At 45.8% G+C, this 27,932-nt stretch overlaps 1 protein-coding gene and 1 non-coding gene across 9 annotated transcripts in view; one reads left to right on the forward strand and one right to left on the reverse strand.

The window, feature by feature from the left end:
• Positions 1 to 27,932, forward strand: part of EXD3 (exonuclease 3'-5' domain containing 3) — a 611,569-nt gene that overhangs the window by 259,768 nt on the left and 323,869 nt on the right. For all 8 annotated transcript variants that reach the window (XM_030535478.1, XM_030535484.1, XM_030535479.1 and 5 more), the window contains 6 exons: positions 2,756 to 2,897; positions 3,614 to 3,815; positions 4,784 to 4,893; positions 6,326 to 6,527; positions 7,519 to 7,685; positions 9,022 to 9,192. In XM_030535478.1, coding sequence (XP_030391338.1) covers positions 2,756 to 2,897; positions 3,614 to 3,815; positions 4,784 to 4,893; positions 6,326 to 6,527; positions 7,519 to 7,685; positions 9,022 to 9,192 — 994 coding nt within the window. The remainder of the gene's footprint in view (positions 1 to 2,755; positions 2,898 to 3,613; positions 3,816 to 4,783; positions 4,894 to 6,325; positions 6,528 to 7,518; positions 7,686 to 9,021; positions 9,193 to 27,932) is intronic.
• Positions 27,681 to 27,753, reverse strand: TRNAK-CUU. The gene has a single exon. It is a non-coding gene; the product is annotated as a tRNA-Lys (tRNA).

Below are 27,932 nucleotides of genomic sequence, written 5' to 3' on the forward strand. Positions count from 1 at the left end.
CTGCTGAGGAGCTGCTTAGTTTGGCGATCCTCCTCTTTTTACTTCTTTCTTGAATCTTGCTTCTCCTTCCTGACTCGGGTCTCAGAGTATATTTTACCCTCTTATTTCAGGCAGTGTACATGAGGTATTCAGACATAGGCAATCAACCGCAAAACATCTAGTAGCCAGATCTTAGGTGGGAGCGCTACGTTTAAAGAATCCAGAAGTTGCGTGATACTGGTGGTGTCGCTACCTGAGGGGCACATCCTGCCCATTCCCTCTAGCACGTAGGATATAAAAGATAATAGAATTGGTGTGGTTATGCTGTGCAGGGAGGCAGTATGCACAGAATCCATGCAGTGGTTTCCACAATTCCATCTGCAGTGAAAATGTGCTCCATGGGGCTTAAGCCATGAGAGCGTGGGGAGGTGTTCTGGATATGAGCCAGGCTGGAGGAGGCATGTCCACCAGCCAGATTATCACAGCAGCCAGATTCCTGCAGGGGTACAGAGCCTCAGTTAAGACTATTGCGGTCCTCTGGTCTCACAAGAAGCTGCTGGTGGCTCTACCAGCACACTGCAGCCAAGGAAAGAGGTATTCTTTCCCCCATCAGTCACCCCGTGCATTTACTTGGACTTTGCACAAGGAAGATGATCTGGCCCTGAACATTTAGTACAAAGCTGGAGAGCTCTAGGCTGTGTTGCTGAGTGCAGAGCAGCACTTATGCATGCAGAGATTGGTGCAATGGCAGGCCTCGCACGTGGGGACGCATGGAGTGCATAAGGTTATCGGTCCTGCAGCCGCTAGCCTTTGCCAAAGGAGACAGATGATAGCCTGGCCCCACCTCATCACCAGGGCACAGAGCAGCAATGCTCAGGAGACACTGAAATCTGGGCCTGCAGGAGGCTGCCCCTAAGTGGGGACAGTATCCTACAGGCAGCACATGACCTTTCTTTGCATGCAGCACATGACCTTTCTTTGCATGCAGTGTAAGCCTCCAAACAGTGGGCAGGTGGGGACCATGCCTGCGAGAGAACCACAAACTCTGGGCATGTACCACGGCAGGAAACCAACATCAGAACTTAACATGTCAGTAACCTCACTGCATGTGCCAGCTCTGTCACTCTCAGTGTATTTGGATGGGTAGGTGAAGCCCTCTTTACCTCAATCTTCCCACCTTCAAAATGGGAATAAGAATCCTAATCCACTGTGGTGAAGTGCTTTGCAGTCCATGGAGCTCTGGACCTAAATGCAGCCACTTCTTTTTTCTTAGCAATTGAAATAGTCTAGCAGCAGGTTCCCACAGAGGGCGTTCACGCTACAAGGGAAAGAGAGATGGTATCAGAGTATAAATATGACATCATCTCTGCTGTGGTCCTACCACATGCTCCTCTTGAGCTCTGCAGATCAGAATATTCCCGGAGACATGAAATTTCACACCTTCATTAAATATTTTACACAAATATTGACTTCGCCATGCACACATACCGTCTTTGCGAGGGAATGTTTGCACAGCACCAAGCTGCTATGTTACAAAATTAGTCACACAGTCCCCGAAACACAAGGTTAGTAAATATTTTCTCAAATAATAAACCATTTAAAGTCTCTGTGGGAAAGAGACTAGCCAGAAATTCATGATACGTACAAAATAGCTGGGTTTTCTCTTATTCTTACTTTCCTCCGATTGCATCATCTGACAGGACACAAATGCAAAGCTATTACAGCATTTACAAAGCTATTGCAAGAGCCTCTGCTGTGTGGGGATCCAACTCATGCTGTGTAAGATCCTGTTCTAGGAAATCCATGATAACTCACAAAGCTCTAACAGTGCCAGGGTGTTAATGCACTTGCGGTACACCTCTCTCTGGGACATGGCCTGAAGTCTTAGTGTGGGAGAATCAAACAGGTGGGGAATCTCAGTCTGGCTGTGAGTTCAACTTACCACTGTTCTTAGCACCTGGACCCAAAGTGCAGGGAGGTGGTGGAGTAGTGTGAAAACCATCTAGGGGCTTTTGTATTTTCAGCTCCATGGAACAGAGGGAACAGCAGGTGTAAAAGCTGTACAAGAAAAGGGCTGGGGGAGGCTGGCATAGGAAGGAGAGGTTAGTGAAGCCTTTATGAGCCATTCCACTCTAAGCTCAATGGAGGAGGAGGCCTCCTGAGCCAGAGGTGGAATAGCCTGTGATTCTCTGCCTGTTCCTGTCTAATGAGAAATCCAAAGCTCTGGTTTGGGCCCTCAGCCGGTCAGAGCCAGCCTGTCCATGTGGATGGGGCCAGCCAGCTAGTGGGTTCCTGGGTTCATGGTGGGGGGCTGGAAGTTGAGTCCTTACAATGTGCTAACTTTGAAGCCAGAACTCACTTGCTGGCTTTAAGTTCACATCAGTTCTAGGAAAGAGAATGGAGTGTGAGCAATGCATGATGAGAAGTCTGGGTTTGGGAGGCTTTTCTTGTCTGGAGGCTGCTTCCAATGTGTGTGTGTGTGTTATTGATGGAATGGACTTATGCTCCAAGCTTCCATCTCTGTCTCACATGCACTAGATGTTTTTGTGGTGATTTGAGGCTGGGGGGAGGAGAGAAGGTGAGTCAAGGCTGAAAGGAACAGAGAGAAAGAGTAGAGTAAGGAAAGGGTTAGAGAAAGTGGACAGAGAAGAGAGATCGAGTGAGAGGAGGTGACAGAGGGATGTGAGGAGAGGGGCTTTAGGACTTTCTGATGTCCCTTGGGCACTGAAATCTTAGGTTGGCCCTGTTAAAAGTTGCTGGCTCTTGTTTTGTGCAGGGTAGAAGATGCTGAGAGCAGAGTGGATGACTATGAAGAGGATAGGAAGGAGGGTTATTACCAGGTCCCCATTCCTAGGGAGAACATTCACTTTCTGCAGACATGGGAAGAGATGCTGAGGTGGAGGGAGAAGATGCTGCAGGTAAGTGTCAACCCTGCTGTTGGCTTTTTAATGTCAATCATGTAACGGCATATTTGTGACCTTCATCATCAAATACATGAGCACTCCTGGCACTTTCAGTAGGAAATCTCTGAGGCCTGTGGGCTCGGAGATTGACTGGAATAGCTATTGTGGAGAAAGCTATCACAGGGGTGGGCAAACTATGGCCCACAGGCCATATCCGGCGCTCCAGCTGGTTTAATCCACCCCTCAAGCTCCCGCTGGGGAGCGGGGTCTGGGACTTACCCTGCTCCCGTGCTCCAGCTGGGGAGCAGGGTTGGAGAATGCTCTGCGTGCGCCGCCCAGAGCCTGCACCCCTGACCCGCTCTTGTGCCCCAACCCCCTGCCCCAGCCAGAAGCCCCTTCATGCACCCTGAACTCCTCATTTTTGGCCCCACCCCAGAGCCCACACCCCCAGCCTGTACAATTTCCATACCTAGATGTGGCTCTCAGGCCAAAAAGTTTGCCCACCCCTGAACTATCGGAAAAAACTTCCTATGGGACAGTGTATTCTGGATAAAAGCCACTTTATTCACAATAATTAGTGCACTTCCAAAGCAGAGTAATTATTCTGCAGTAAAGTCACTCTTAGTCCAGAGTAGAGTGTCCAGCCAGGGAGTTGTTCCACAATTGCTGTTCCAGTCTATGTCCCATGTAAACAAGCCCTGAGTAAAGAAAACCTTTTGTGTATGCTGCAGCCTGGCCAGGTTGTTGGCATCGACATGGAGTGGAGGCCGTCATTTGGCGTGGTTGGAAGGCCACGTGTCTCAGTGCTGCAGATTGCTATCGAGGAGCAGGTGTTCCTCCTGGATTTGCTGCAGCTCCTCAAGCCAGATGAGATGGAGGAACTTTCTCACTTTGTCCAGACCCTCTTCTCAGATCCAACCATCATTAAACTAGGTAACTTAAGTTTTCCCCTATGCGCTGCTTTCCACTGCAGGAACTGTCAGCCTTTCTCACTACTTCACATACATAGGAACAACAGGGACTTCATCTACCCTGCCCTCTATACATGGGGCCTTCCCCTGGTAGGGTATAATCTTGTCCAGTTAGAACAGGCTCTTAGAACATTCTTCTCTTATCGCTTTGGGATATTAGATGGCTGCCATGGCAGGCAGCAGGGTGAACAGCTTCCACCACTGCCTGCCCCACACCAGAAACTACAACTCTGTAGGTTAAACCATCTGGTATCAGAACAAACATCTGTCTGGGTAAGCCTGCTCCATACCAGAACCCCCAGCTCCCTGGGTTAGTCCACCCAGTATCAGGACCCAGAACGCTTGGGGTTAGCCCACTGAGTACCAGAAATCAAACCAGGCTAATCAAGAGAGCACCCAGTACCAGACAGAGCTTTCCAAGGCCATGTCTAACCACCCGCTGGATTGGCAGGTAGTAATTGATTTATTGGGGATCGATTTATCATGTCTCGTCTAGACACGATAAATCAGTCCCCGAATTGATGCTCGTACTCCACCTCAGTAGGAGGAGTAAGTGGAGTTGATGAGGGAGCCGCGGCGGTCGACTCACCACCGTGAGGACGGCCAGGTAAGTCGAACTAAGATACTTTGACTTCAGCTACACGAATAGCGTAGCTGAAGTTGCATATCTTAGATCGATCCCCCCCTGCCCCTCAGTGTAAACCAGCCCCAAGTTAGCCCATCCAGTACCAGAGCCCATAGCTCCCTGGGTTAGCCCACTCAATACGAGAATTCATAGCTCTCTGGGTTAGCCTGCCCAGGACCAGAACAGATATCTTTCTGGGTTAGCCCACCTGAAACCAGAACCCAGAGCTGTCAGGTTAGCCTTCCATGCACCAGAACCCAGAACTCATTTTTCTATCTGTGTGATTTGAGGCTTTGTCTCTGCAGGTTATGGGATGTCCGGAGACCTGCACAGCCTAGCTGCTACATGCTCTGCTTTTAAAGAAATGGATAAGCAGGTGCAAGGCATAGTGGACCTGCTTGCAGTAGATAAACAAGTAAGAATGGGAACCTGAAGATCTGGAAAAGTCCTTCTCTTGACTGTTCTGGAAGATAACTCTCATTATTTCACAGCATTGTCTTTCTGCATCCTATATTGGCAGGGAGATGGCTAGATGACCTAACAGGTCTTTTCCATTGTTGTGTTGTGATTCTTTAGAGAGAGACACAAGCATTTAGTTTTGATTAGCTAAAAAGACATGGCTGGGCATTTTAATAGCTCTCCACTTTACCTTTATAAAAGGAACTAAAATGGAGTCAGAGGTCCATTCACCAAGAGGGGCTTTTTGAACACAGCCATCACACTCATACTTGCTATGAGCAAATTCTTGTAGAATGATCTTTAACTTATAAAAGTTTTAGTATTCTAGCATTTGGTAGTGTCCATGGAGTTGTTATGGATTTAATAGACAGCTCCTTATAAAGAGCATGGAGCATGAGCATAGGTCTCAGTGCAGTACAGGATTTGCATTCATCTGGTACTGAAATGCAGCTGGCTCTGGATTAGAACTCAGTACCTGTGTAGCAGCATGCAGTAATTTTAGTAAGAAAATGAAAAATTGCATCTGTTTGAAACTGCAAGGGACATTTAAGGAGGTAGGTTGGGATTTAGCCAAACTCCTGGGGTTGTCATCCCAACTCAGGAAGTGCTGAGGAAACTCTAGTGTCCACAAGTAGTCACAAGCTTAGTTCTATCCAGACCAAGTGGGGGACATTTCAGAATCGTCATTGTTTGCTCTAATCCAGGGGCACCTTTTCTGTTTAACACATTAGTTCAGAAAACAAAATGGGGAGGAAGATGCTGGGGTTCTGTGGTTATTATTTGTATTGTGTTAGTGCCCAGTGGCCTCAGTTGGCTCAGGGACTCTCTGCTCTAGGTGCTTTGCAAATGCATGAGAAGAGACACACCCTGACCCAACTTCTTAACATCTTAGGAAATTTGGTCACCCTTTTTAGCATACTCAGAGGAGCAGGACACCACAGTCAGCAAGCCAGAATCTTTAGCCAGGTTCTTTGAATATGAACTTGATCCTAACTAAGTAATAGGTAATGTAGAATGTAGTTTGTTAACATTTTATTGTAAGTTTGCTTTAATAAAAAGTTTCAGATAAAAAATTCCGAAAAAGCGCTCCAGGTATGATGCAGTCAAACTAGGCTGTTGTTTCCCTTCCATGCTTTGAGACCAAGTTCATTTCTAACAAGTGTGTTTGTCAAGCAAATATCCAGTATCTGTTCGGGTATCCAGTTTGCCATGCCAGCCCTTGTCTGAGATGACTGGGCTGTATGTACCTTTACTGAAGTGAAAGGTGATTACATTAGGGTTGCTCCCTGTCCACGTACCTTGATTGTACTTTCCACCCCACTGCAACGTGATATTTTCAGGCTCTGTTTTGAAATCTCTATGTTTTGCATCTTTCTCTCCCCTTTCAGTTACAGAAATGCTGGAGGAAGAGCAGCCTTCAAGTTGACGTACTGTCACAAGAGAAGACCTGTGGAGACAGAGGGTTCAGGCAGTCGGAAAGAGGGCTCAGTCTGCTGGTGCAGCATGTCCTGGGGAAACCTCTTGATAAAACTGAGCAGCTCTCCAACTGGGAGAAACGGCCGCTGCGGGAGGAACAAATCCTCTATGCAGGTCTGGTTAGCATGTAACTGTAGAGCAAGGTGCTACGGACAACTCTGTCATGGGCCTGCATTTCATTAGATGTGTAGATGTTAACCAGGAGAGGGGAAAATGGCTTTGCAGATTAGTTTCTGTTCAAAGAAGCCAGCACATGTTTTGTTTGTCCTTTTATGGATCTAGTTTTAATGACTGGAGTGTAAACTGTTCAATGAATCATTATTTCTCTGATAAAAGAATTTCTTTACCAGTCAAATTATTCTGATGACACAATCTCAATGGGAACTCCTCTGAATAGTTGAAACGGAAAAAAAGTCCACTTTCTTCTGCCTCATTTCACTGCACACAGCTTTTCTGGGAAACCACTGTTATGTCCCATATGTCACAAGGATGCACTGAATTCAAGATGGGCATGGATGGCGTTCGGAGCCATACTACAGGGGCCTTTGTCCAGGCAGGTCAATGTGAACTGTAGGTATAAATCCAGAGATAGTCACAGTAAGACAGCGGAACTCCACTGAGTGATAAAAAAAAGTACCAGCCCAGTGTTAAATTCAGCCCTTCTATAAGCAGGGGCAACTCCCAGTCAGGTCAGTGTTTGAGATTTGCATAACTGACTAGGAGATTTAGTCACACAACTTCCATTAACATGAATGGGGGCTGTATGGCTAAATCCTTAAGTTAGAATTGAACGTCTCAGGCAGTGGTAGTTGCAGTTTCTTTGTGTCAAGGCAGAGTGTGGCTCCGTGTCTTTGAATTCTGTGAGGGGAAAGATACCACATTTGTGCTAGTTCTGGATTGATGAAATGGGATTCTGGATCAAAGCCTATTTGATTGTTATATTTACTGAATCTGTACAAGGCCATAAGATACAGTGCTAGATACCTGCAGCTGCCAAGGGCAATTGGATGCATTTATATAGTTGAAGACCCTCTTCTTTTCATCACAAAAGCCTCTCTTTCTGTTTTGGTCAAAGCCAAACTAATGGACATGTTCTGTTTTGTAGCCTCTGATGCATACTGCTTGCTGGAGGTGTATAAGAAACTGTGTGAGGATCCATCAGGCTTTGGCCTGTGTTCAGATCTCACTGAGAGCCTCGTGGGTAAACCTACCACAAAATCCAGGGCAAAGAAGCAGCTGAATCAACAAGAAATGCCATCACCTTCTGAGCAGGTTTGTAAACATCTTCAAAGAACTGTACATTGCTCCCAATTTCTTCAAACTATACATGGGCCTTACCTTTCAAGCAGGCTCTTAGCCTGTCTTCAGGCTTTTCTCTAGTCCTGGGGTAGCAAAAATCCTTCTCACTTTCCTATTTTACTGGGGAAATGTGTTTAACCCCAATAGTGCCAGTACTCAAAGTTCCCTGCGTAGGTCAATGCATGTTTTTCCTCTGCTGAAAAATGTCATTTAAAAATACGAACAACATAGCAAGTTGCCATTGACGTTAGCACATTCCTATTTGCATACAAGGTTTTTCAGCAGAATTTTCTAGCCATCCTAAACTAATGGGAATATTGTAAATGAAACATATACGGGTTATTGCTGCAAAGGTTGCTACAATAAGTTTTACAGGCTTGGACTGACTTGTGAACTCAGGATCCATCACTGTCACCTCTACAATCCAATTAATTAGTCAGGTGGCTGTTGTTGATGTTTATTACAGTAGTGTTCAGGGACCCACTGAGATCCGGGCCCTACAAAGTGGGAGAGGCCCTGCCCCAGAGAGCTTTAAATCTCTTTTGAGAAAAGGCAGTAACATAGATTTAACAGTGTAAGTATCTTTATACTGTGTCACTGTTGAAAAGTAAGCATTTACCCACAGCGACCACCCACTGGTATTTGAGATAAGAACATAAGAATGACCATACTGGGTCAGACCAGTATCCTGTCTTCTGATGATGGCCAATGCCAGATGCTTTAGGGGGAATTATCAGAACAGGTAATCAAGAGATCTATCCCCTGTTGCCCATTCCCATCTTCTCGCAAACAGAGGCCTGGGAGACTTCAGAGCATGGTTTTGCATCCCTGCCCATCCTGGCTAATAGCCATTGATAGACCTATCATCCATGGACTTATTTAGTTCTTTTTTCAACCCTGTTATAGTCTTGATCTTCACAGCATTCCCTGGCAATGAGTTCCACAGACTGACTGTGCGTTGTGTGAAGAAATACTTAAACCTGCTGCCTATTTAATTTCCTAGTTCTTCTACTGCAGCAATACTGCATATAATAACGGATCCTGCAGCAATTCTCTGTTCTAGGTATAGTGACCACCTACAAACTGTAAATATGTCTTCAAGCAACTCAGCCTATTAATTTTAAAAATACTAGATGCAAAGCTGAGCATTGGAGGCTGGTTTGGGGTTGTCGCCCCAATTATTCTGAATAGGTTACCTGCTACATTAATATAGCTTCCCAAAGACGGGAGGGTATCTCAGGGGACTCTCCAGGCAGCAGAAATAAAATAAACAAACTTCAGTCATTCCTGTATGTCTTTTTTTCTGTAGCAAGCCAAAGTGATAGGCATGGAGGCCTTGAGCCCCCCGCCTTCCATCTCCCCGAAGGAGTTCAGCGTGGTCTGTGATAACATGCTGCAGGGACTTGGGCGCCACCTTCGCTGCCTTGGAGTGGATGTCCGCATGCTAGAGAATGATGATAACCATAGAAAAGCTGCTGAGGTCAGTCCTGGGTTGGGTCGCTTTAGCTGTCACCATGTAGGGAAAGCACAGTGTTTAAATGAAAGTGATTTCAATGGGTATTAATATTCCCCTGTGTCCAATGAGCCTGGGAGTGTTGCTTGCTACTCGCTTACCCTGTGCCTTTGCTAACACCTCATTGTCTGTCTCACTACTGTCACAAGTAGCCTCGCAGACCTGGCCATTATAATTTTGGCTATGCTTTCCACTTCCTGGGGAGAGAGGGTGGGAACAAACCCTGTTTGCATGGAGCTCTGTGATTTCATGGCTTGTTCATAGCTGCACTTTTCTGTCATGGACAGCAGTGCTGGGAGCTAACAAGCAATTAAGAGAACAAAAGTGCATGAGGTGTGACCAGTAGTTTATGAGCATTTATAATGGTGTAGTGCCATCATGGCTAGGGCAAGAGACGGGGGCCCAGAAGGCATTTGGTCTATAATGGGATAGAACCACAGGAAGGGAAATAATTTGTCTGGCTTGTTCCTTAGACACCCCAGATGGAACATAATCAAAGCAGGACTGTGCTGCATGTGAGTGAAGATTTCCAGGATAAAATATCAGGAAACTTCCTAGCTAGCTAGCATGGGGTACACCCAGCCTGGCTAAACATCTCTAGAATGTCTAGAAATGAATCAGAATTGAACATTCAAGAAGGGAGTACCTGTAAAATGTGCTAGGTTGGCTACCACTGAATCTGGACTCCCATAACCCCTCTGTCTGACCCTCTGTGTTTAGGAGGAAAGAGACACATGCTCTTTCATTTCACACATATTTCTGCTATGACAGAAATGGAGATATCCAGCCCACACAATGTGTCGCTATATCAAATATGCAGTGATGACCAGGCCTAGTGTACAGGATATTTCCTCTTTGGATGTCTGCTTGGCTGGAATCCTGAGCAGTCCTTAACTTCTGAAGAAATAATTTATATCTCATCCCTGACTTACATGAGTCATTAAAACACACTAGCTATCCCTCATCTTCCTCTCCCCTCTACCCCTCCGTCTCTTTTCCTTCTGATGCCTTATCATGCCTCGGACAGGATATTTCAGATTGTACTCTCTATGGTGACCAGGCAAACATGCTTCTGCTATCAAAAGCCCTTGGAGAGTTACTGCATTGCAGAGACTTTGGCCTGGTCTACACTACGCATTTAAACCGAATTTAGCAGCGTTAAACCGATTTAACCCGGCATCCGTCCACACAACGAGGCCCTTTATATCGATATAAAGAGCTCTTTAAACTGATTTCTGTACTCCTCCCCGACGAGAGGAGTAGCGCTGAAATCGGTATTGCCATGTCGGATTAGGGTTAGTGTGGCCGCAAATCGACTGTATTGGCCTCCAGGCGGTATCCCACAGTGCACCATTGTGACCGTTCTGGACAGCATTCTGAACTCGGATGCACTGGCCAGGTAGACAGGAAAAGCCTCGCAAACTTTTGAATTTCATTTCCTGTTTGCCCAGCGTGGAGCTCTGATCAGCACGGGTGGCGATGCAGTCCCAAATCCAAAAAGAGCTCCAGCATGGACCGTACGGGAGATACTGGATCTGATCACTGTATGGGGAGACAAATCTGTTCTATCAGAGCTCCATTACAGAAGACGAAATGACAAAGCATTTGAAAAAATCTCCAGGCTGAGATAGACAGAGGCCACAGCACAGTGCTGTGTGACAAGCGTAACGGAAAGCCAAAGAATCAAATGGACGCTCATGGAGGGAAGGAGGGGTACTGAGGACTCCAGCTATCCCACAGTCCCCGCAGTCTCCGAAAAGCATTTGCATTCTTGGCTGAGCTCTCAATGCCTGAAGGGTCAAAAACATTTTCCCAGGTGTTTCAGGGTATACAAAAGGCAAAACGGGCTCCATGGTTGCCATGCTATAGCGTCTTCCAGGGAAAAAGGGTGCGAAATGATTGTCTGCCGTTGCTTTCACGGAGGAAGGATTGAGTGACAACATTTACCCAGAATCACCCGCGACACTGTTTTTGCATTGGAATCTCAACCCAAAATTCCAATGGGTGGGGGAAACTGCAGGAACTATGAGATAGCTACCCACAGTGCAACACTCCGGAAACTGACGCTAGCCTGGGTACATGGACGCACACCGCCGAATTAATGTGCTTAGTGTGGCCACGTGCACTCGACTTTATACAATCTGTTTTACAAAACCGGTTTATGTAAAATCGGAATAATCCCGTAGTGTAGAAATACCCTTTGATGTATGCTTGGATAATCAGAGATAAAAATGGATATCTTTGCCCCGTTTTTATCTGAGAATCCTGATTTAAATAAAAATCTAATACCAAACATTGCGCACACAGAAAGTCAGCAAGCAACTCTCCCAGGGACAGGAGAAAGATTTGAATAGTGATCACCAGGTCTTGTTATGTTTGAAAGAAGCTATCACAATAACATACCAGTGTCATCTGGGCTCACAGCATTCACATGCAAAATTAGGGTTTGTTTTTCCATTACAGTTGTTTCAATTATATTATTAATCAAACATACATACACACATGTCCATCTTTCTTGCTCTCATATTGCAAAGATCACTCTAGCAATTCGTTTGCCAACCAAGGCCCCTTGAATGGCTTTGCATTTGCTTCCTATGGTTTTTCCAGCACCAGTTGCTAAAGCAACTGTGAATATTACCAAGTGGATGGTCTCACCTTTTGGATTTTATCTGAGATGTTGCTTAAAAGCAAGATGCAAGCCTGAATCTATGGGTTTGCACTGTACCCTCTTGGAATAATGTGTGTGGTAGTGGTCGAGCAATATCCCTCCTTTGATTTGGGAAATACTGCTCCCCACCAAACCCAGTTGCTTCTTAGTCTTCTGCAGTTATCTGCAGAGTGTCTTCTTCTGGATGGCTGCTATCCTAGCAAGACTTGTCTCATCAGACCTGTAGTTTCAAATCTTATGTGCTGCACTGAATGTGAGAGTGAATTCAAAAATATAGAGGAATTAGAATTTCTTATATAAATCTCTTTTCAATTAAATCTGCTTACTATGGGAAGAAAGGGTCTCATAAGCTGACTTTCAGTGAATAAATCCTTTCCAAGTTTCTTTGATTAGCCATTAACTTGCATGTGAATAACTGTTTCGTGCTAGAGCGTGGGCACAAGAATAATTTTGGAAATCCTCCATTTTTGTGGCACGGCTGTGCAAGTGATCGACATTAGCAAATACCTTCAATGGCTGGTGATGGGACACTAGATGGGGAGGGCTCTCAGTTACTATGGAGAATTCTTTCTAGGTGTCAGGCTGGTAGGTCTTGACCTCATGCTCAGAGTCTAACTGATCGCCATATTTTGGGTTAGAAAGGAATTTTCCTGCAGGTCAGATTGGCAGAGAGCCTGGAGTTGTTTTGGGTTTTTTTGCCTTCCTCTGCAGCATAGGGCATGGGTTATTTGCAGGTTTAAACTAGTGTAAATGGTGGATTCTTTGTAACTTGAAGTCTTTAAACCATGATTGAGGACTTCAGTGACTCAGCCAGAGGTTAGGGGTCTATCACAGGAGTGGGTGGGTGAGGTTCTGTGACCTGAAATGTGCAAGAGGTCAAACTAGATAATCGCGATAGTCCTTTCTGGCCTTAAAGTCTGAGGCTATGAGCGTGTTTATACTGTGTCTAGAGGTCTAAGCCCAGATCCCCAGCTGCTATGGAGCAGCCCACAGGAGAATGGATTCAACTGTGGCTCTTAGCGTTGCATGTCCTGATCCTGCGCCAGGTGCACACTGAGCTGATCTCTTGGCTTTACATAGAGCAGCCTACGGGCCCCAAGGAGTCTTCAAGAGCAACTGGGGATTGATGAGGTGCAATGAAGTCTTGGCCTCACATGGCCCCTACGTTAACTGGGGGGGGTAGCATAGGAGTTGTTACATCAGTTCTACACCACTGGCAGATCCCAGCTTCAGGAATGCTTTTACTAACGGGCCCAGAGCAACCCTCACACAGGAGAATCCGGCCTCTGTGTCTCTAACCAATGCATAACTCCTCTGATAGGAATAGGAACTATCCAAAATGGGAATGCACCTCATTGGAAGGGCTGCATGCTTTGGGAATTATGCACGAGGAGGCTTTGAACTCTATCTTGAGCCCAGTATTATTTAAAATACATCTCCACTTGGAATAACGTTCCTTTTGTCTTTGACTATTTGTCCCTATGGGTGCTCCACCAGAGGATGCAGATGTGTCTGGACACGTTTGACAGAGAAGCAAAGCAGTGTGCACTGGCCCATGCCTGCGCAGGGCAACGCCTCATACCTTCAAATGAGTACATGTGAGGAAGTGTGGGCCCACCACTGCTCAGTTGCTTCTCGACTGCCTGTGCCTTGAGACAGAGCGATTGCATGCCCACTGATTCTCAGCTTCTGTCTCAAGCATTTTCATGTTTTTTTCTCTTAGTTTTCCTTTATTTTGTTTAAATATTTTATTTCTCTTTTAGTCTTAATATATTTGTATTTAGAAAGTGAGTTGGTTGCCCTTTCCCCTTTTTTTTCGGTCCCCTGTTTTTGGACCATTACGCTCCAGGGTTATGCCACAGACCATGGGCATAATTGGCACAGGTTTTTATCCGCATAGCGATGGACATTCGAGCTGCCTTTGCTGCCATGGAGACATCCATATCCTGTCACAGTGTAAGGTCTGTATGGGATTTAAGGCAGGTCTCGAAAGGAGAGACTGAAGCTCCTTGAAATGGAGTGTTCACTAGCTCCGGGGGCGGGAGGGAGTCCATTTCCCACCTCATACGTTGGCATCACCTTGCTGGGTTGCTCCACCGGCTGTTGCAGCTCCAGCTGCATTTTCAGAAGCTAGGACTGTCATAAACAGATGGTTAAGGGTTAATGTCTCTTTTTCCTGTAAAGGGTTGACTAGCAGTAAACCTGGAACACCTGACCAGAGGACCAATCAGGAGACAAGATACTTTCAAATCTCGGTGGAGGAAAGCTTTTGTTTGTGCTTTCTGGGTTTTTGTTTTTGTTCTCTCTGGGTTCTGAGAGGGACCAGACATGTCAGCAGATATCTGCAAGTTTCTGAAACAGCCTCTTCTGTTCAGTTTAGTAAGTACTAGTTAAAAAGTACCAGTTAGTCTTTCAATTGTTTTCTTATTTTGCAAATGTGTATTTTGCTGGAAGGCTTGTATCTCTGTTGCTGCAACTTGTATTTGTGCTGGGGGGAGAATTCTCTCTAGTGTCTATAAGCTGAAAGACCCTGTAACATTTTCCATCTTGATTTTACAGAGAAAATTTTTACTTTTTCTTTCTTTTATTAAAAGCTTTGCTTTTAAAAAACCTGATTGATTTTTTTCCCCCTTGTTAAGGCTCAAGGGAATTGAGTCTAAACTCACCGGGGAGTGGTGGGAGGAAAAGGAGGGTGGGGTGGAAGGCGAATTTCCCTTTGTTTTATATTCACAGAGCTTGAATCTGTCTCTCTCTCCAGGATAGCCCAGGGAGGGAAAGCCTGGGAGAGGACACGGTGCAGGGAAGGGTTTATTTTCCCTTGTGTTAAGGTTCAAGGAATTTGGATCTTGTTTCACCAGTGAGTTGGTGAAGCCTCTCCAGACGACCGAGGGAAGGAAAGTCTAAGAGGGGAAAGGGGGAGTGATAGTCAATTCCTCCTTGTTTTAAGATCCAGGGGGTCTGGGTCTTGGGGTCCCCTGGGAAGGTTTTGGGGGGACCAGAGTGTATCAGGCACTGCAAGTCCTGGTTGGTAGCAGTGCTACAAGATCTAAGCTAGTAATTAAGCTTAGAGGAATTCATGCTGGTACCCCATCTTTTGGACGCTAAGGTTCAGAGTGGGGGTGCATACCATGACAAGGACATCGAGGAAGAAGAAGCCTCTTTCCCCTGCCAGGGAAACAAGGAAGATCACCCCATAAATCTCACTCTGAGGCAGGGTGTCAAGGTTTTTCCCCCCACATTGAACTTTAGGGTACAAAAAGTGGGGACCTGCCTGAACACTTTTAAGTTTAATTACTAGCTTAAATCTAGTACGCTGCCACCAGCCAGAAATCTGTGTCTGGCACACTTCTGTTCCCCCAAAACCTTCCTTGGGGAACCCAAGACCCAAACCCCTTGGGTCTTAAAACAAGGAGAATTTAACCATCCCCCTCCTTTTCCCCCCACCAATCCCTGGTGAGTTTAGACTCAATCCCTTGGATTCTAAAACAAGAAAAAATCAATCAGGTTCTTAAAAAGAAAGCTTTTAATTAAAGAAAGAAAAGGTAAAAATAATCTCTGTAAAATCAGGATGGAAAATGCTTTACAGGGTACTCCGATTCATATAAACTAGAGGGACTCCCCACCCCCTAGCTGAGATTCAAAGTTACAGCAAACAGAGGTAAAAATCTTCCAGCAAAAAGACACATTTACAAGTTAAGAAGATAAACATAAGACTAATCTGCTTTGCCTGGCTATTACTTACTATTTTGAAACATGAAAGACTGATTCAGAAAGATTGGGAAGCCTGGGTGTACGTCTTGTCCCTGTCAGTCCCGAGAGCGAACAACGAACAAAACACAAAGCACAAACAAAGGCTTCCCTCCACCAAGATTTGAAAGTATCTTGTCTCCCTATTGGTCCTCTGGTCAGGTGTCAGCCAGGTTTACTGAGCTTCTTAACCCTTTACAGGTAAAAGAGACATTAACCCTTAACCATCTGTTTATGACACAGGGGTAGGCAAGCTATGGCATGGGTGCCAAAGGCGGCACACGAGCTGATTTTCGTGGCACTCACACTGCCCAGGTCCTGACGACCAGTCTGGGGGGCTCTGCATTTTAATTTAACTTTAGGTGAAGTTTCTTAAACATTTTCAAAACCTTATTTACTTTACATACAACAATAGTTTAGTTATGTATTATAGACTTATAGAAAGAGACCTTCTAAGAATGTTAAAATGTATTTCTGGTACGAAAAACCTTAAATTAGAGTGAATAAATGAAGACTCGGCATAGCACTTCTGAAGGGTTGCTGAAGGAGGCTGCTCTAAAGAGACCTCAGATCCACGCAAGGGATACATCGGAGGCTCTGTCTTATTCTGGTACGGAGCCACTGGTACTGCACAAGAAGCAGCAGGTGGAGAAGTCTTCTAGTAGACAGCACAGGGAGCCCTCTGTGTCAGTGCTGACAGACCCCTCTTGGCCCCGAGATGCACACAGCCTCCTACTTGCACTCCAGTTCCTCCATTTCTCTGAACCAGAGCTCTGAGGTCAGAGAATTTCTTCCACAAGTCGCTCTGATACCATGCTCACCATTTTGACACTGACCCCCTTCTCCAGACCCTAATACCGACTCAGATTTCTGAGGAACCACAAATGGAGGGAAACTCACAGCCATAAAAAAACACATCTTCATCTCCAGTAAGGCAGTAATGCCCCTACCGCCCTCTTTTGCTGATGGACTTTTGGCCCATCCAAGACCTCATGAAATGCCTGCAGAATCCCTCCAGATCCTGCTAGAAGAGGTTCAGGAGTCTCAACACTCCTTCGTAGCTATTATAAATGTCACCCCTCAGGGGAAATCCCCTCCTAACCAATGAGACTCTGTTATTGCCTTCTCTCACAGTCTGACAAACACCTGCCACAATCTAGCCCACCTGTAAGCAGGCAGATAAAAAGGACTATATTCCATCAAAGAGAATAGAACATTTATTTTCACACCCCACTCCCAATTCCCTAGTGGTGGATGAAGCTAATGAAAGAAATGAACAAACCCGCTCCAGACCCTTTCCTTATGATAAGGAGTCCAAACATTTAGACATCCTGGGTGGAAAGAGCTGCTCTCCAGTTTTGGGTGGTAAGCTAGCAAGCCCTGTTGGCGAAATATGATTTTAACACGTATTCCAGGTTCACCCATTGTACTGAACATCTGCCACTGGACCAGAGGGAACAATTTCAGGCCCTTATCTCTGAGAGTCAATTGGACTCAAGGATGACCTTACTGTCTCTTGGAATTTATGTCCTTTCAACAAAAAGTTGGTTTAGTAGGTCCCAAATGTCCCAGGCTCTTGACCATTCCAGTGCTATCTGAAACAGACTCTTCTCGGATATTCTGTCTTTCAGAGGAAGAGATCCGCCTCCCCCTCTACTTTATCATCATCTGCACCTCCCTCTAAGAAACAGTTTTGACATCTTGGTTGAGGGCCTTAAGCAGCCTCTTTCTTGGATCCTGTGCTGCACAATTGCATCCAACTCTCTTTGAAAACCAACCAGCCCACTTCCTCCCTGTCTGGGAACAGCTTACCTCAGATAAACGGACCATGGAGGTGACTGATTTAGGATATTCTGTCCGCTTCCATACTATTTCCCCCTACCACCACCTTTTTCCCATGCCTCTTCAGGGACCCCTCTCATGAAGATTTCTTAACACAAGAGGTCCAGTCTCTCCTACTCTTGGGGGTGATCAAACTGGTTCTCTCAGAGTTCACTGGAAGAGGATTCTATTCCAACTACTTCCTAGTTCCAAGCATGGCAAAGAATGGAGACCTTAGAAACCTGAACACCCTGTATCCTTTCCCAGCACTTCAAGATGGGGACACTAGCAACCATAATCCCATCCTTTTATCTGGGAGATTGGTTTGTCACCCTTGACCTTCTGGATGCCTACTTTCATGTAGCTATTCACCCATCCCACAAATGTTTCCTACACTTCATAGTAGGCTCGGAACACCACCAGTACTGAGTCCTTCCATTTGGGCTCTCCACAGCCCTGGAGGTCTTTGCAAAGCTTTTCTTAGCAGTGGTGGCCCATTTACGTTAATGGGGTATAGCAGTATTCCCATATCTGGACAATTGGCTCCTTGGGGTTTGATCAGCTCTAGAGGTCCAGTCAGCAGCCTCCAAGGATGTAGCCTTATTTCAGTCTCTGGGCCTTCGCATCAATCGGAAGAAGTCTACATTGCCCCAGTTCAAAGAATAGACTTCATCAGAGCCCCTCTAAACTCTGATCACCAGAGCCTATCTTCCCAAAGAGAAATTCCCCACTCTGCCAAGTCTAATCTCGATGATACAACATAGCCCACAAACAGTTGTGAGGACCTGTCTACAGCTCTTGTCCCTGTGTCGGCCTCTACTTTCATCACACATCATGTGAGACTGTGCAGGTGCCTTCAGGCATAGCAGAAGACTGTATACACCCCAAATGCATTACAATACCTCAGAAAGTTCTGGACTCTTTTCAGGTGGTGGAAGGATCCATTTAACATCTGTGTGGGAACCCCATTCTTACATCCCCCATGTCAAAGATCCTCACAACAGATGCTTCTGTTTTGGGATGGGGAGTTCACCTTCAAGGGAGGACAGCCCAGGGCAAATGGTCTGCACAAGAGGTCATGTTGCACATCAACATTCTAGAGTTAAGAGCAGTTCAATAGGCTTTTCAACCCTTTCTTCACACCATGCAGGGCCACCATCAGAGTAATGCTGGACAACAGGACAAAAATATATTATATCAATCGTTAGGGCAGAGCAAGATCCCAGTACTTATGTACAGAGTCACTAAAGCTATGGAACTTGTGCGTTTCCCATCAGAGAGAAATCTCAGCAATTTGTCTTCCAGACCTCTAGGATAGAATTTCAAACTCCCTGAGCAGAAACTTCCATCAGGACCAAAAATTGGAGCTCAACAATTCTGTCTTCCACCGCATCTACCAAACCTGAGGTATTCCAGAAGCAGACCTCTGTGCCATCCCAAACAACAGGAAATGAAACCTTTTTTTTCTTCCTCCAAGGGAGGACACGGCCACAACTCATTTGGAGATGCCCTGATAACACTATGGCCCCGTATCCTGCTGTTTGTTTACCCATGTCTACCGCTAATTCTCAAACCATGACAAGAGAGAGCAAGATTTACCCTCTGAGTGCTGTCCTGGCCAAGGCAAGTATGGTATTTGAACCTCCTCCACCTCTCCACTTTCCTTTCAGGAAGGGTCTTCTGTCACAGAATTCTGGGACCCTGACGCATCCCAGCCCTTCCTCCCTGAACCTGAGAGCATGGTTCTTGAGCACAGAACTAACCTGCTCAGATATGGTTCCAGTCAGTTGTCCTACCTATAAGAAAACTCAGTACCCACAAAACCTACCTTCAAAAGTGGAAATGCTTCCATTCCTGGTGTTCTCTTTGCCCTTCTCAAGAATCAGAGGCTCACAAAAAGAGAGGTGAAAACTGCTCTTAAGGAATCCAGCACACAAAGTGCCCCTTAATCAAGTGTCTGTCACTCCTTCACAAGAGCCTAGATCAGTACTGCCCTTTCTGCTACCAAAGCAGGAAAAGAAGCAGCATTGACAGCATCCTTCCAAACTTACTTAACTATATTGGGCCAAGAGGGTGCAATTGGATGGCATCACTATTCACTGAAGTCATCATCAGCAAACTCCCAACAGCTTGGAGATGATAAACGGTCTTCTTAAAACCTGGAAAGATGCCTGATGACCCAAAAAGCTACTGCCCCATATCTCTCCTTTGTGAAAGAAACAAATTACTGGAGCAGGTGATCCTGGTGAGGCTGAACCCCATCCTGGAGACTGCAGTCCCTCTGGAACAAACTGGTTTCAAGGCAGAGAGAAGCTTCTGGTATCATGTGCTTCCACTGACTACGCATTGCGACCTGCTTCCAGCAGAAGCTTAAAATGGCTCAGCTTTTAACAACTTGTCATAAGCCTATGACACCTTCTGGCACAAGGTACTGTTGAAGCTATCCAACCTGCTTTAATGCAACTAGACATTTCAACTCATTATGTCAGTGTTTTCAGACAGAAGCTTCTGTGTCCGTCTTGGAATCAGATTAACAAAAAGCAGAGTCTGCACAGTGGCTTCTCACAGGGATCAGTACTAGTATCATCGCTTTTTAACTCATATACAAGTTCATTTATATCAATGACCTGGCACTAATGGCACAGGCCGCAACACTCAAGGAAGCAAAGACACCGTTAGTACTGATCTGAAGAGGATGGAAGACTACTTTTGGTACTGGTGGCTCAAACATACTCCATTAAAAATGGTGTTGTCAACTTTCCATCTCAACAACTCTGAAGCTGAGAGGATGCTGAATGTAAATTTCTGTGGCAAGGCACTCACCCGTGATCCTAACACCTGCTATGTAGGAGTCACTCTCAATTACAGTCTTACCTGTCGTCAACATCTGAAGCAGGTGAGCCAGAACATGAAGTGTCACATCAGATCATCCAAAAACTGGCAGGTTCTAAGTGGGGTTATGGTGTTCAAACGCAACCAATGGCAATGTTGGCTTTAGTTTATTCCATGGCTGAGGAATGCGCACCTAGTTTGGGGAAGAAGCTCGCACACGGATGTTGTCGATATGCAGCTAAATGTAGCTATGAGACTTGGCACCCTGAAGTCCACTCCTCTGCCTTGGCTTCCAGGCATTACAAACATCCCTCCTCCAACCATCCAGTGAGAGATGGCTACTTTGTACAGGTACAAGAAGACTCTCATTAACCAAAAACTCCTGCTCCATGTCAAGCTTGTTCACCCACCACGTATTCATCTTAAGTCTCACTGACCATTCTGGGCAGCCAGAGAAGCTCTTCTGTTATCCTGTTTCAACCCGGAAGATATCTGGCAGATGCAGTGGGCAGGCTCTGATGTAAACAACAAGCACCTCATAGATGACCCCACTGTCAAACCGACTGGTTCCTTTTTTCACTGAAGACAGTGGACAGCCATCAACTGTATTAGGATGTTACATGGAAGGTGTACACACCTGATGCACAAATGGAGAATCAAGTATTTGCAACAGTGTTAATGTGGAGACCCCCAAACCATCTAACACATTGTGAACAAGTGCCCCCTCTTTTCATTTTCAGGGGTACAGCAAGGGTGCACCCTGCATCTCCTGAAGCCCTCAAATGGATTTCAAACCTTTCTATTAACTTGTAAATGTTGTAATTCCATACAAAAGAAGAGGTTCCACTTTCCAAGATCCTAACTGCCTATTAGATTTAAAGACAAATGGCTTATCAATGAGCTCACTCAGAGTACATTTGGCCACCATCACATCCTTTCACTTGCCTATCAAGACTTACTAGTATTTGTCCACCACACTCCAGTGGTTTCCTCAAGGACTTTGTAAATGATCATGGAATCATAGAATCATAGAATATCAGGGATGGAAGGGACCTCAGGAGGTCATCTAGTCCAACTCCCTGCTCAAAGCAGGACCAATTCCCAATTAAATCATCCCAGCCAGGGCTTTGTCAAGCCTGACCTTAAAAACCTCCACCACCTTCCTAGGTAACCCATTCCAGTGTTTCACCACTCTGAGTGAAAAAGTTTTTCCTAATATCCAACCTAAACCTCTCCCACTGCAACTTGAGACCATTACTCCTTGTTCTGTCATCAGGTACCACTGAGAACAGTCTAGATCCATCCTCTTTGGAACCCCCTTTCACGTAGTTGAAAGCAGCTCTCAAATCCCCCCTCATTCTCTCTTCTGCAGACTAAACAATCCCAGTTCCCTCAGCCTCTCCTCATAAGTCCCAGCCCCCTAATCATTTTTGTTGCCTTTCGCTGGATTCTTTCCAATTTTTCCACATCCTTCTTGTAGTGTGGGGCCCAAAGCTGGACACAGTACTCCAGATGAGGTCTCACCAATGTCGAATAGAGGGGAATGATCACATCCCTCGATCTACTGGCAATGCCCCTACTTATACAGCCCAAAATGCCGTTAGCCTTCTTGGCAACCAGGGCACACTGTTGACTCATATCCAGCTTTTTGTCCGCTGTAACCCCTAGGTCCTTTTCTGCAGAACTGCTGCCTAGCCACTCGGTCCCTAGTCTGTAACAGCGAATGGGATTCTTCCATCCTAAGTGTAGGATTCTGCACTTGTCCTTGTTGAACCTCATCAGGTTTCTCTTGGCCCAGTCCTCTAATTTATCTCGGTCCCTCTGTATCCTATCCCTACTCTCCAGCGTATCTACCACTCCTCCAAGTTTAGTGTCATCTGCAAACTTGCTGAGAGTGCAGTCCACGCCATCCTCCAGATCATTAATGAAGATATTGAACAAAACCGACTCCAGGATCGACCCTTGGGGCACTCCACTTGAAACTAGCTGCCGGCTAGACATGGAGCCGTTGATCATTACCCTTTGAGCCCGATGATCTAGCCAGCTTTCTATCCACCTTATGGTCCAATCATCCAGCCCATACTTCTTTAACTTGCTGGCAAGAATACTGTGGGAGACCGTATCAAAAGCTTTGCTAAAGTCAAAGAATAACACATCCATTGCTTTCCCCTCTTCCACAAAGACAGTTATCTCGTCATAGAAGGCAATTAGGTTAGTCAGGAATGACTTGTTCTTGGTGAATCCATGCTGACTGTTCCTGATCACTTTCCTCTCCTCTACGTGCTTCAGAATTGATTCCTTGAGGACCTGCTCCATGATTTTTCCAGGGACTGAGGTTAGGCTGACTGGCCTGTAGTTCCCCGGATCCTCCTCTTTCCGTATTTTAAAGATGGGCACTACATTAGCCTTTTTCCAGTCATCCGGGACCTCCCCCATTCGCCATGAGTTTTCAAAGATAATGGCCAATGGCTCTGCAATCACATCCGCCAACTCCTTTAGCACCGTCAGATGCAGCGCATCCGGACCCATGGACTTGTGCTCGTCCAGTTTTTCTAAATAATCCCGAACCACTTCTTTCTCCACAGAGGGCAGGTCACTTCCTCCACATACTGTGCTGCCCAGTGCAGCAGTCTGGGAGCTGACCTTGTTTGTGAAGACAGAGGCAAAAAAATCATTGAGTACATTAGCTTTTTCCACATCTTCTGTCACTAGGTTGCCTTCCTCATTCAGTAAGGGGCCCACACTTTCCTTGACCTTCTCCTTGTTGCTAACATACCTGAAGAAACCCTTCTTGTTGCTCTTAACATCTCTTGCTAGCTGCAACTCCAAGTGTGATTTGGCCTTCCTGATTTCACTCCTGCATGCCTGAGCAATAGTTTTATACTCCTCCGTGGTCATTTGTCCAATCTTCCACTTCTTGTAAATTTCTTTTTTGCGTTTAAGATCAGCAAGGATTTCACTGTTAAGCCAAGCTGGTCGCCTGCCATATTTACTATACTTCCTACACATCGGGATGGTTTTTTCCTGCAACCTCAGTAAGGATTCTTTAAAATACAGCCAGCTGTCCTGGACTCCTTTCCCCCTCATGTTATTTTCCCAGGGGATCCTGCCCATCAGCTCCCTGAGGGAGTCAAAGTCTGCTTTTCTGAAGTCCAGAGTCTGTATTCTGTTGCTCTCCTTTCTTCCTTGTGTCAGGATCCTGAACTCAACCATCTCATGGTCACTGCCTCCCAGGTTCCCATCCACTTTTGCTTCCCCTACTAACTCTTCTCTGTTTGTGAGCAGCATGTCAAGAAGAGCTCTGCCCCTAGTTGTTTCCTCCACCACTTGGAGCAGGAAATTGTCCCCTACACTTTCCAAAAACTTCCTGGATTGTCTGTGCAACTTCCTGGATCGGGGCCTACCTTATTGCCCCTTCTTCTAGCTAACCCAGGCTTGTGCCTGCTGAGTCTGCTTCCCTCCCTGGGGGAATTCTGCCTGGAGCCCTCTCAAAATCTAGGGAAGGGAGTTTCCAGACAGATGAATTGTTGTGAGTTTCATTTCAAGCCTTTTTAATGAAAACAAGATCAAAACTTCACAACCTCTCCCCTCAAAGTCTGTAAGGTTACATCCCTTTTCCCCACGAATTCATAAACCCCAAAGTTCCTGGCTCTTATCTCAGAGCCTTTGTGATAACAGGACTTTCCCCAGTCTCCCTTCTGTCAATCTGTTTCTTGGAGCAGTTGCTCCAGCCACTGGCAAATATTGCCACCCCCTTCCATTTCTTTCTCCTCCTTTTATGAGGATCAGCTAATTAAGTTTACAGGTCTTTCTCAGGTGTAGTGGTTGGGGCTCATTAGCCAGCCAGCTGCGGGCCTCTGACCTCAGAGGATTGGTACCCCTTATAGCTTCACAGGCTTACTCAACTTATTTCCTCCTTACAGAACCAGTCCTCTCCATTCCCTGTGGGACCTTTATTTGGTTCTCAGTGCCCTGAGAAAATCCCCTTTGAACCGATGGCTATCAGTTCTCTCCTCCACCTCTCCATCAAGACTTGGTTCCTCATAGCCATTACTTCAGCTAGACAAATGGGAGAGGTTGGTGCTCTTATGGCAGACCCACCATTTACGACCTTTTGTAAAGATAAGGTTACCCTGTGTTCCCATCCTTGCTGCCTTCCTAATGCCATATTAATCAAGAGATCCACCTACAAAAAGCTTCATGCCTCCAGAGGGGAGATCAGCCTACATATATTAGATGTCAGAACGGCTCTCATCTTCTACTTTGAGAGGACTAAGAACTTCTGGGCCTTTTCTAGGCTGTCTGTATCAGTTTCTCAGAGGATGAAGAGACAATCTGTTCCCACTCAAAGACTATCAAAGTGGAGTTTGAGTTGCATTTTAAGCTGTTATGAATCTGCTGAGATGTAGTCCCCTCACAGAGTGACTGCACATTCCACTAGAGCTCAGGTAACACCTATAGCTCTAGTCAAAGACATTTCCATAATGTAGGACTGCAACTTGCAACCCATATGTTTGTTGAGCATTGAGCTATCTTACTTGCTTTCAGGGATGAGGCTACCTTTGGTGACACAGTCCTCTAAACCGTCTTGGACTTGCCTCCTCAGCACCCAGCCTGTTCACTGAGTTACTGCTTGGGAGTCTCCTATGGCGAAGCGCCCATAAGCACATATACTCGAAGGAGAGGGATAGCTTACTTCTCTTACAGCAGTTTGAGATATTTTGTCTCTAGGGATGCTCTGCTCCTGCCCTCCTTCCTCTCAGCTGTGGAGACTCTGCTTTGCCGTTGAAAAGAAACTGAGTGGCAGTAGGACTGCACCTCCTTTTATGTCCTTGTTTGGAGGAATGAGGTGCTGCTCTGCGCAGGCACAGACCTGTGAACACTGCTTTGCATTCTTTGGTCAAGATTCCACGGTATGCGTGCATCTTACAGTGGGGCACATCTCAAAGAACTCCAGTTACTATAAGGTAAGTAACCACTCATAGAATCATAGAATACTAGGGTTGGAAGAGACCTCAGCAGGTCATCCAGTCAAATCCCCTGCTCAAAGCAGGACCAACACCAACTAAATCATCCATGCCAAGGCTTTGTCAAGCTGAGCCTTAAAAACCTCTAAGGATGGAGTTTCCACCACCTCCCTAGGTAACACATTCCAGTGCTTCACCACCCTCCTAGTGAAAAAGTTTTTCTTAATATCCAACCTAAACCTCCCCCACTGCAACTTGAGATCATTGCTCCTTGTTCTGTCATCTGCCACCACTGAGAACAGGCTAGCTCCATCCTCTTTGGAAGCCCCTTTCAGGTAGCTGAAGGCTGCTATCAAATCCTGCCTCACTCTTCCCTTCTGCAGACTAAATAACCCCAGTTCCCTCAGCCTCTCCTCATAAGTCATGTGCTCCTAATCATTTTCGTTGTCCGCCACTGGACTCCCTTCAATTTGTCCACATCCCTTCTGTAGTGGTGGGACCAAAACTGGGCGCAATACTCGAGATGTGGCCTCACCAATGCCAAATAGAGGGGAATAATCACTTCCCTCCATCTGCTGGCAATGCTCCTCCTAATGCAGCCCAATATGCCGTTGGCCTTCTTGGCAACAAGGACACACTGTTGACTCATATCCAGCTTCTTATCCACTGTAATCCCCAAGTCCTTTTCTGGAGACCTGCTGCTTAACCAGTTGGTCCCCAGCCTGTAGTGGTGCATGGGATTCTTCCTTCCTAAGTGCAGGACTCTGCACTTGTCCTTGTTGAACCTCCTCCGATTTCTTCTGACCTAATCCTCCAATTTGCCTAGGTCACACTGGACCCTATCCCTACCCTCCAGCTTATCTACCTCTCCCCCCAACTTAGTGTCATCTGCAAATTTGTTGAGAGTGCAATTCATCCCATCATCCAGATCATTAATAAAGATATTGAACAAAATCGGCCCCAGGACTGAGCCCTGGGGCACTTCGCTTGATACTGGCTGCCAACTAGACATGGAGCCGTTGATCACTACCTGTTGAGCCCGATAATCTAGCCAGCTTTCTATCCACCTTATAGTCCATTCATCCAATCCATACTTCTTTAACTTGCTGGCAAGAATACTGTGGGAGACCGTATCAAAAGCTTTGCTAAAGTCAAGATATATCACATCCACCACTTTCCCCATATCCACAGAGCCAGTTATCTCATCATAGAAGGCAATCAGGTTGGTCAAGCATGGTGCCCTTGGTGAATCCATGTTGACTGTTCCTGATCACCTTCCTTTCCTCCAAGTGCTTTAAAATGGATTCCTTGAGGATCAGCTCCATGTTTTTGCCAGGGACTGAAGTGGGGCTGTAGTTTCTCGGGTTCTCTTTCTTCCCTTTTTTTAAATATGGGCACTGTATTTACCTATATTTATATATTATAGAATGACTCCTATAGTTATATAAAATATAAACTATAGGAGTAGTGATATAAACTATATTTATATTTTATATAGTTATATAAAATATACTATATATTTAAACTATATTAACAAATAAACTATATTTATATTTTATATAACTACTCCTTATTAAGGAGGGCTAAGCTTTGCCCCCAAGATGCAGTATCCCATCATGTTTACAGCTGATGGTAAATCAGTCCTTGCATGAGGAAGCTGCCCAGTGCTTTTGCAGCTATTCCTGTTTGAAATTAGCCTGGTTTTCAATACATGCTTTTTTTTCCCTTGGTTTAGAAGCTCCAGTGGTACCAAATTCCTATTGCCCCAATATTTTGGGTTGTACCATTGTTTCTCTTGCAAATTCTGCTTTGTGGGGCATTCTAAGAACCCCTAAAAACTGGCTCCTGAGTGAAACTTGGCTCCTGATGCAGATCACCCCAGAATCGCTCTGGCCCACTGGAAGCAGGAAGTCTCAGAAATTTCATGGGAGAGCATGTTTTCTTGCCCAGTTCTCCAGACTCAGGAAGTGTAGCTACAAACCCAGTTGCCTGGATACTTTTCAGACAGTACCCTTTGGTGGTTCACCTATCACCCTGTTGCTGGCAGCACTTGCTATAGGTGTTACAATGCCATCCATTTAAAATGAAGCAGGATCTCACAGGAAATTTGCATTAGTTTCCCAGTTCATTGATTTCCAATGAGAGGCTTGTGGGATCCTGCAAAACACTATAAACTTTCTGGAGTCTTTTTTTTTAATGGACAGTATTGTGTGTTCAAAGTCATCTGCTCTTCATAGAATATTAGGGTTAGAAGGGACCTCAGGAGGTCATCTAGTCTAACCCCCTGCTCAAAGCAGGACAAATCCCCCAAATTTTTACCCCAGTTCCCCAAATGGCCCCCTCAAGGATTGAACTCACAACCCTGGGTTTAGCAGGCCGGTGCTCAAACCACTGAGCTATCCCTTCCCCCCGAAGCTGGGTGCCCAGACAGGGGCTTGGACCCTGGACCCTCAGATTAAGAGCCTGATGCTCTACCAACTGAGCTACCTGGGCATATTCAGAGCTACCTTCCACGCCTAGGCATAACTTGGCATATTGCATTGTGATGAGGATCCCAGGCTCTTTAAGGCCTCCTCTTGGAGGCCTCCCTGTCCTACTGCACCCCACCCCAGGAAAGGAGCAGTGATGGTGGGTCCTCCTGGCCTGCCTAGAAAGGCTGCAGGGAAGCAGCC

The sequence above is a fragment of the Gopherus evgoodei genome, chromosome 16, assembly GCF_007399415.2.
Source record: "Gopherus evgoodei ecotype Sinaloan lineage chromosome 16, rGopEvg1_v1.p, whole genome shotgun sequence".
NCBI lineage: Eukaryota > Metazoa > Chordata > Testudines > Testudinidae > Gopherus > Gopherus evgoodei.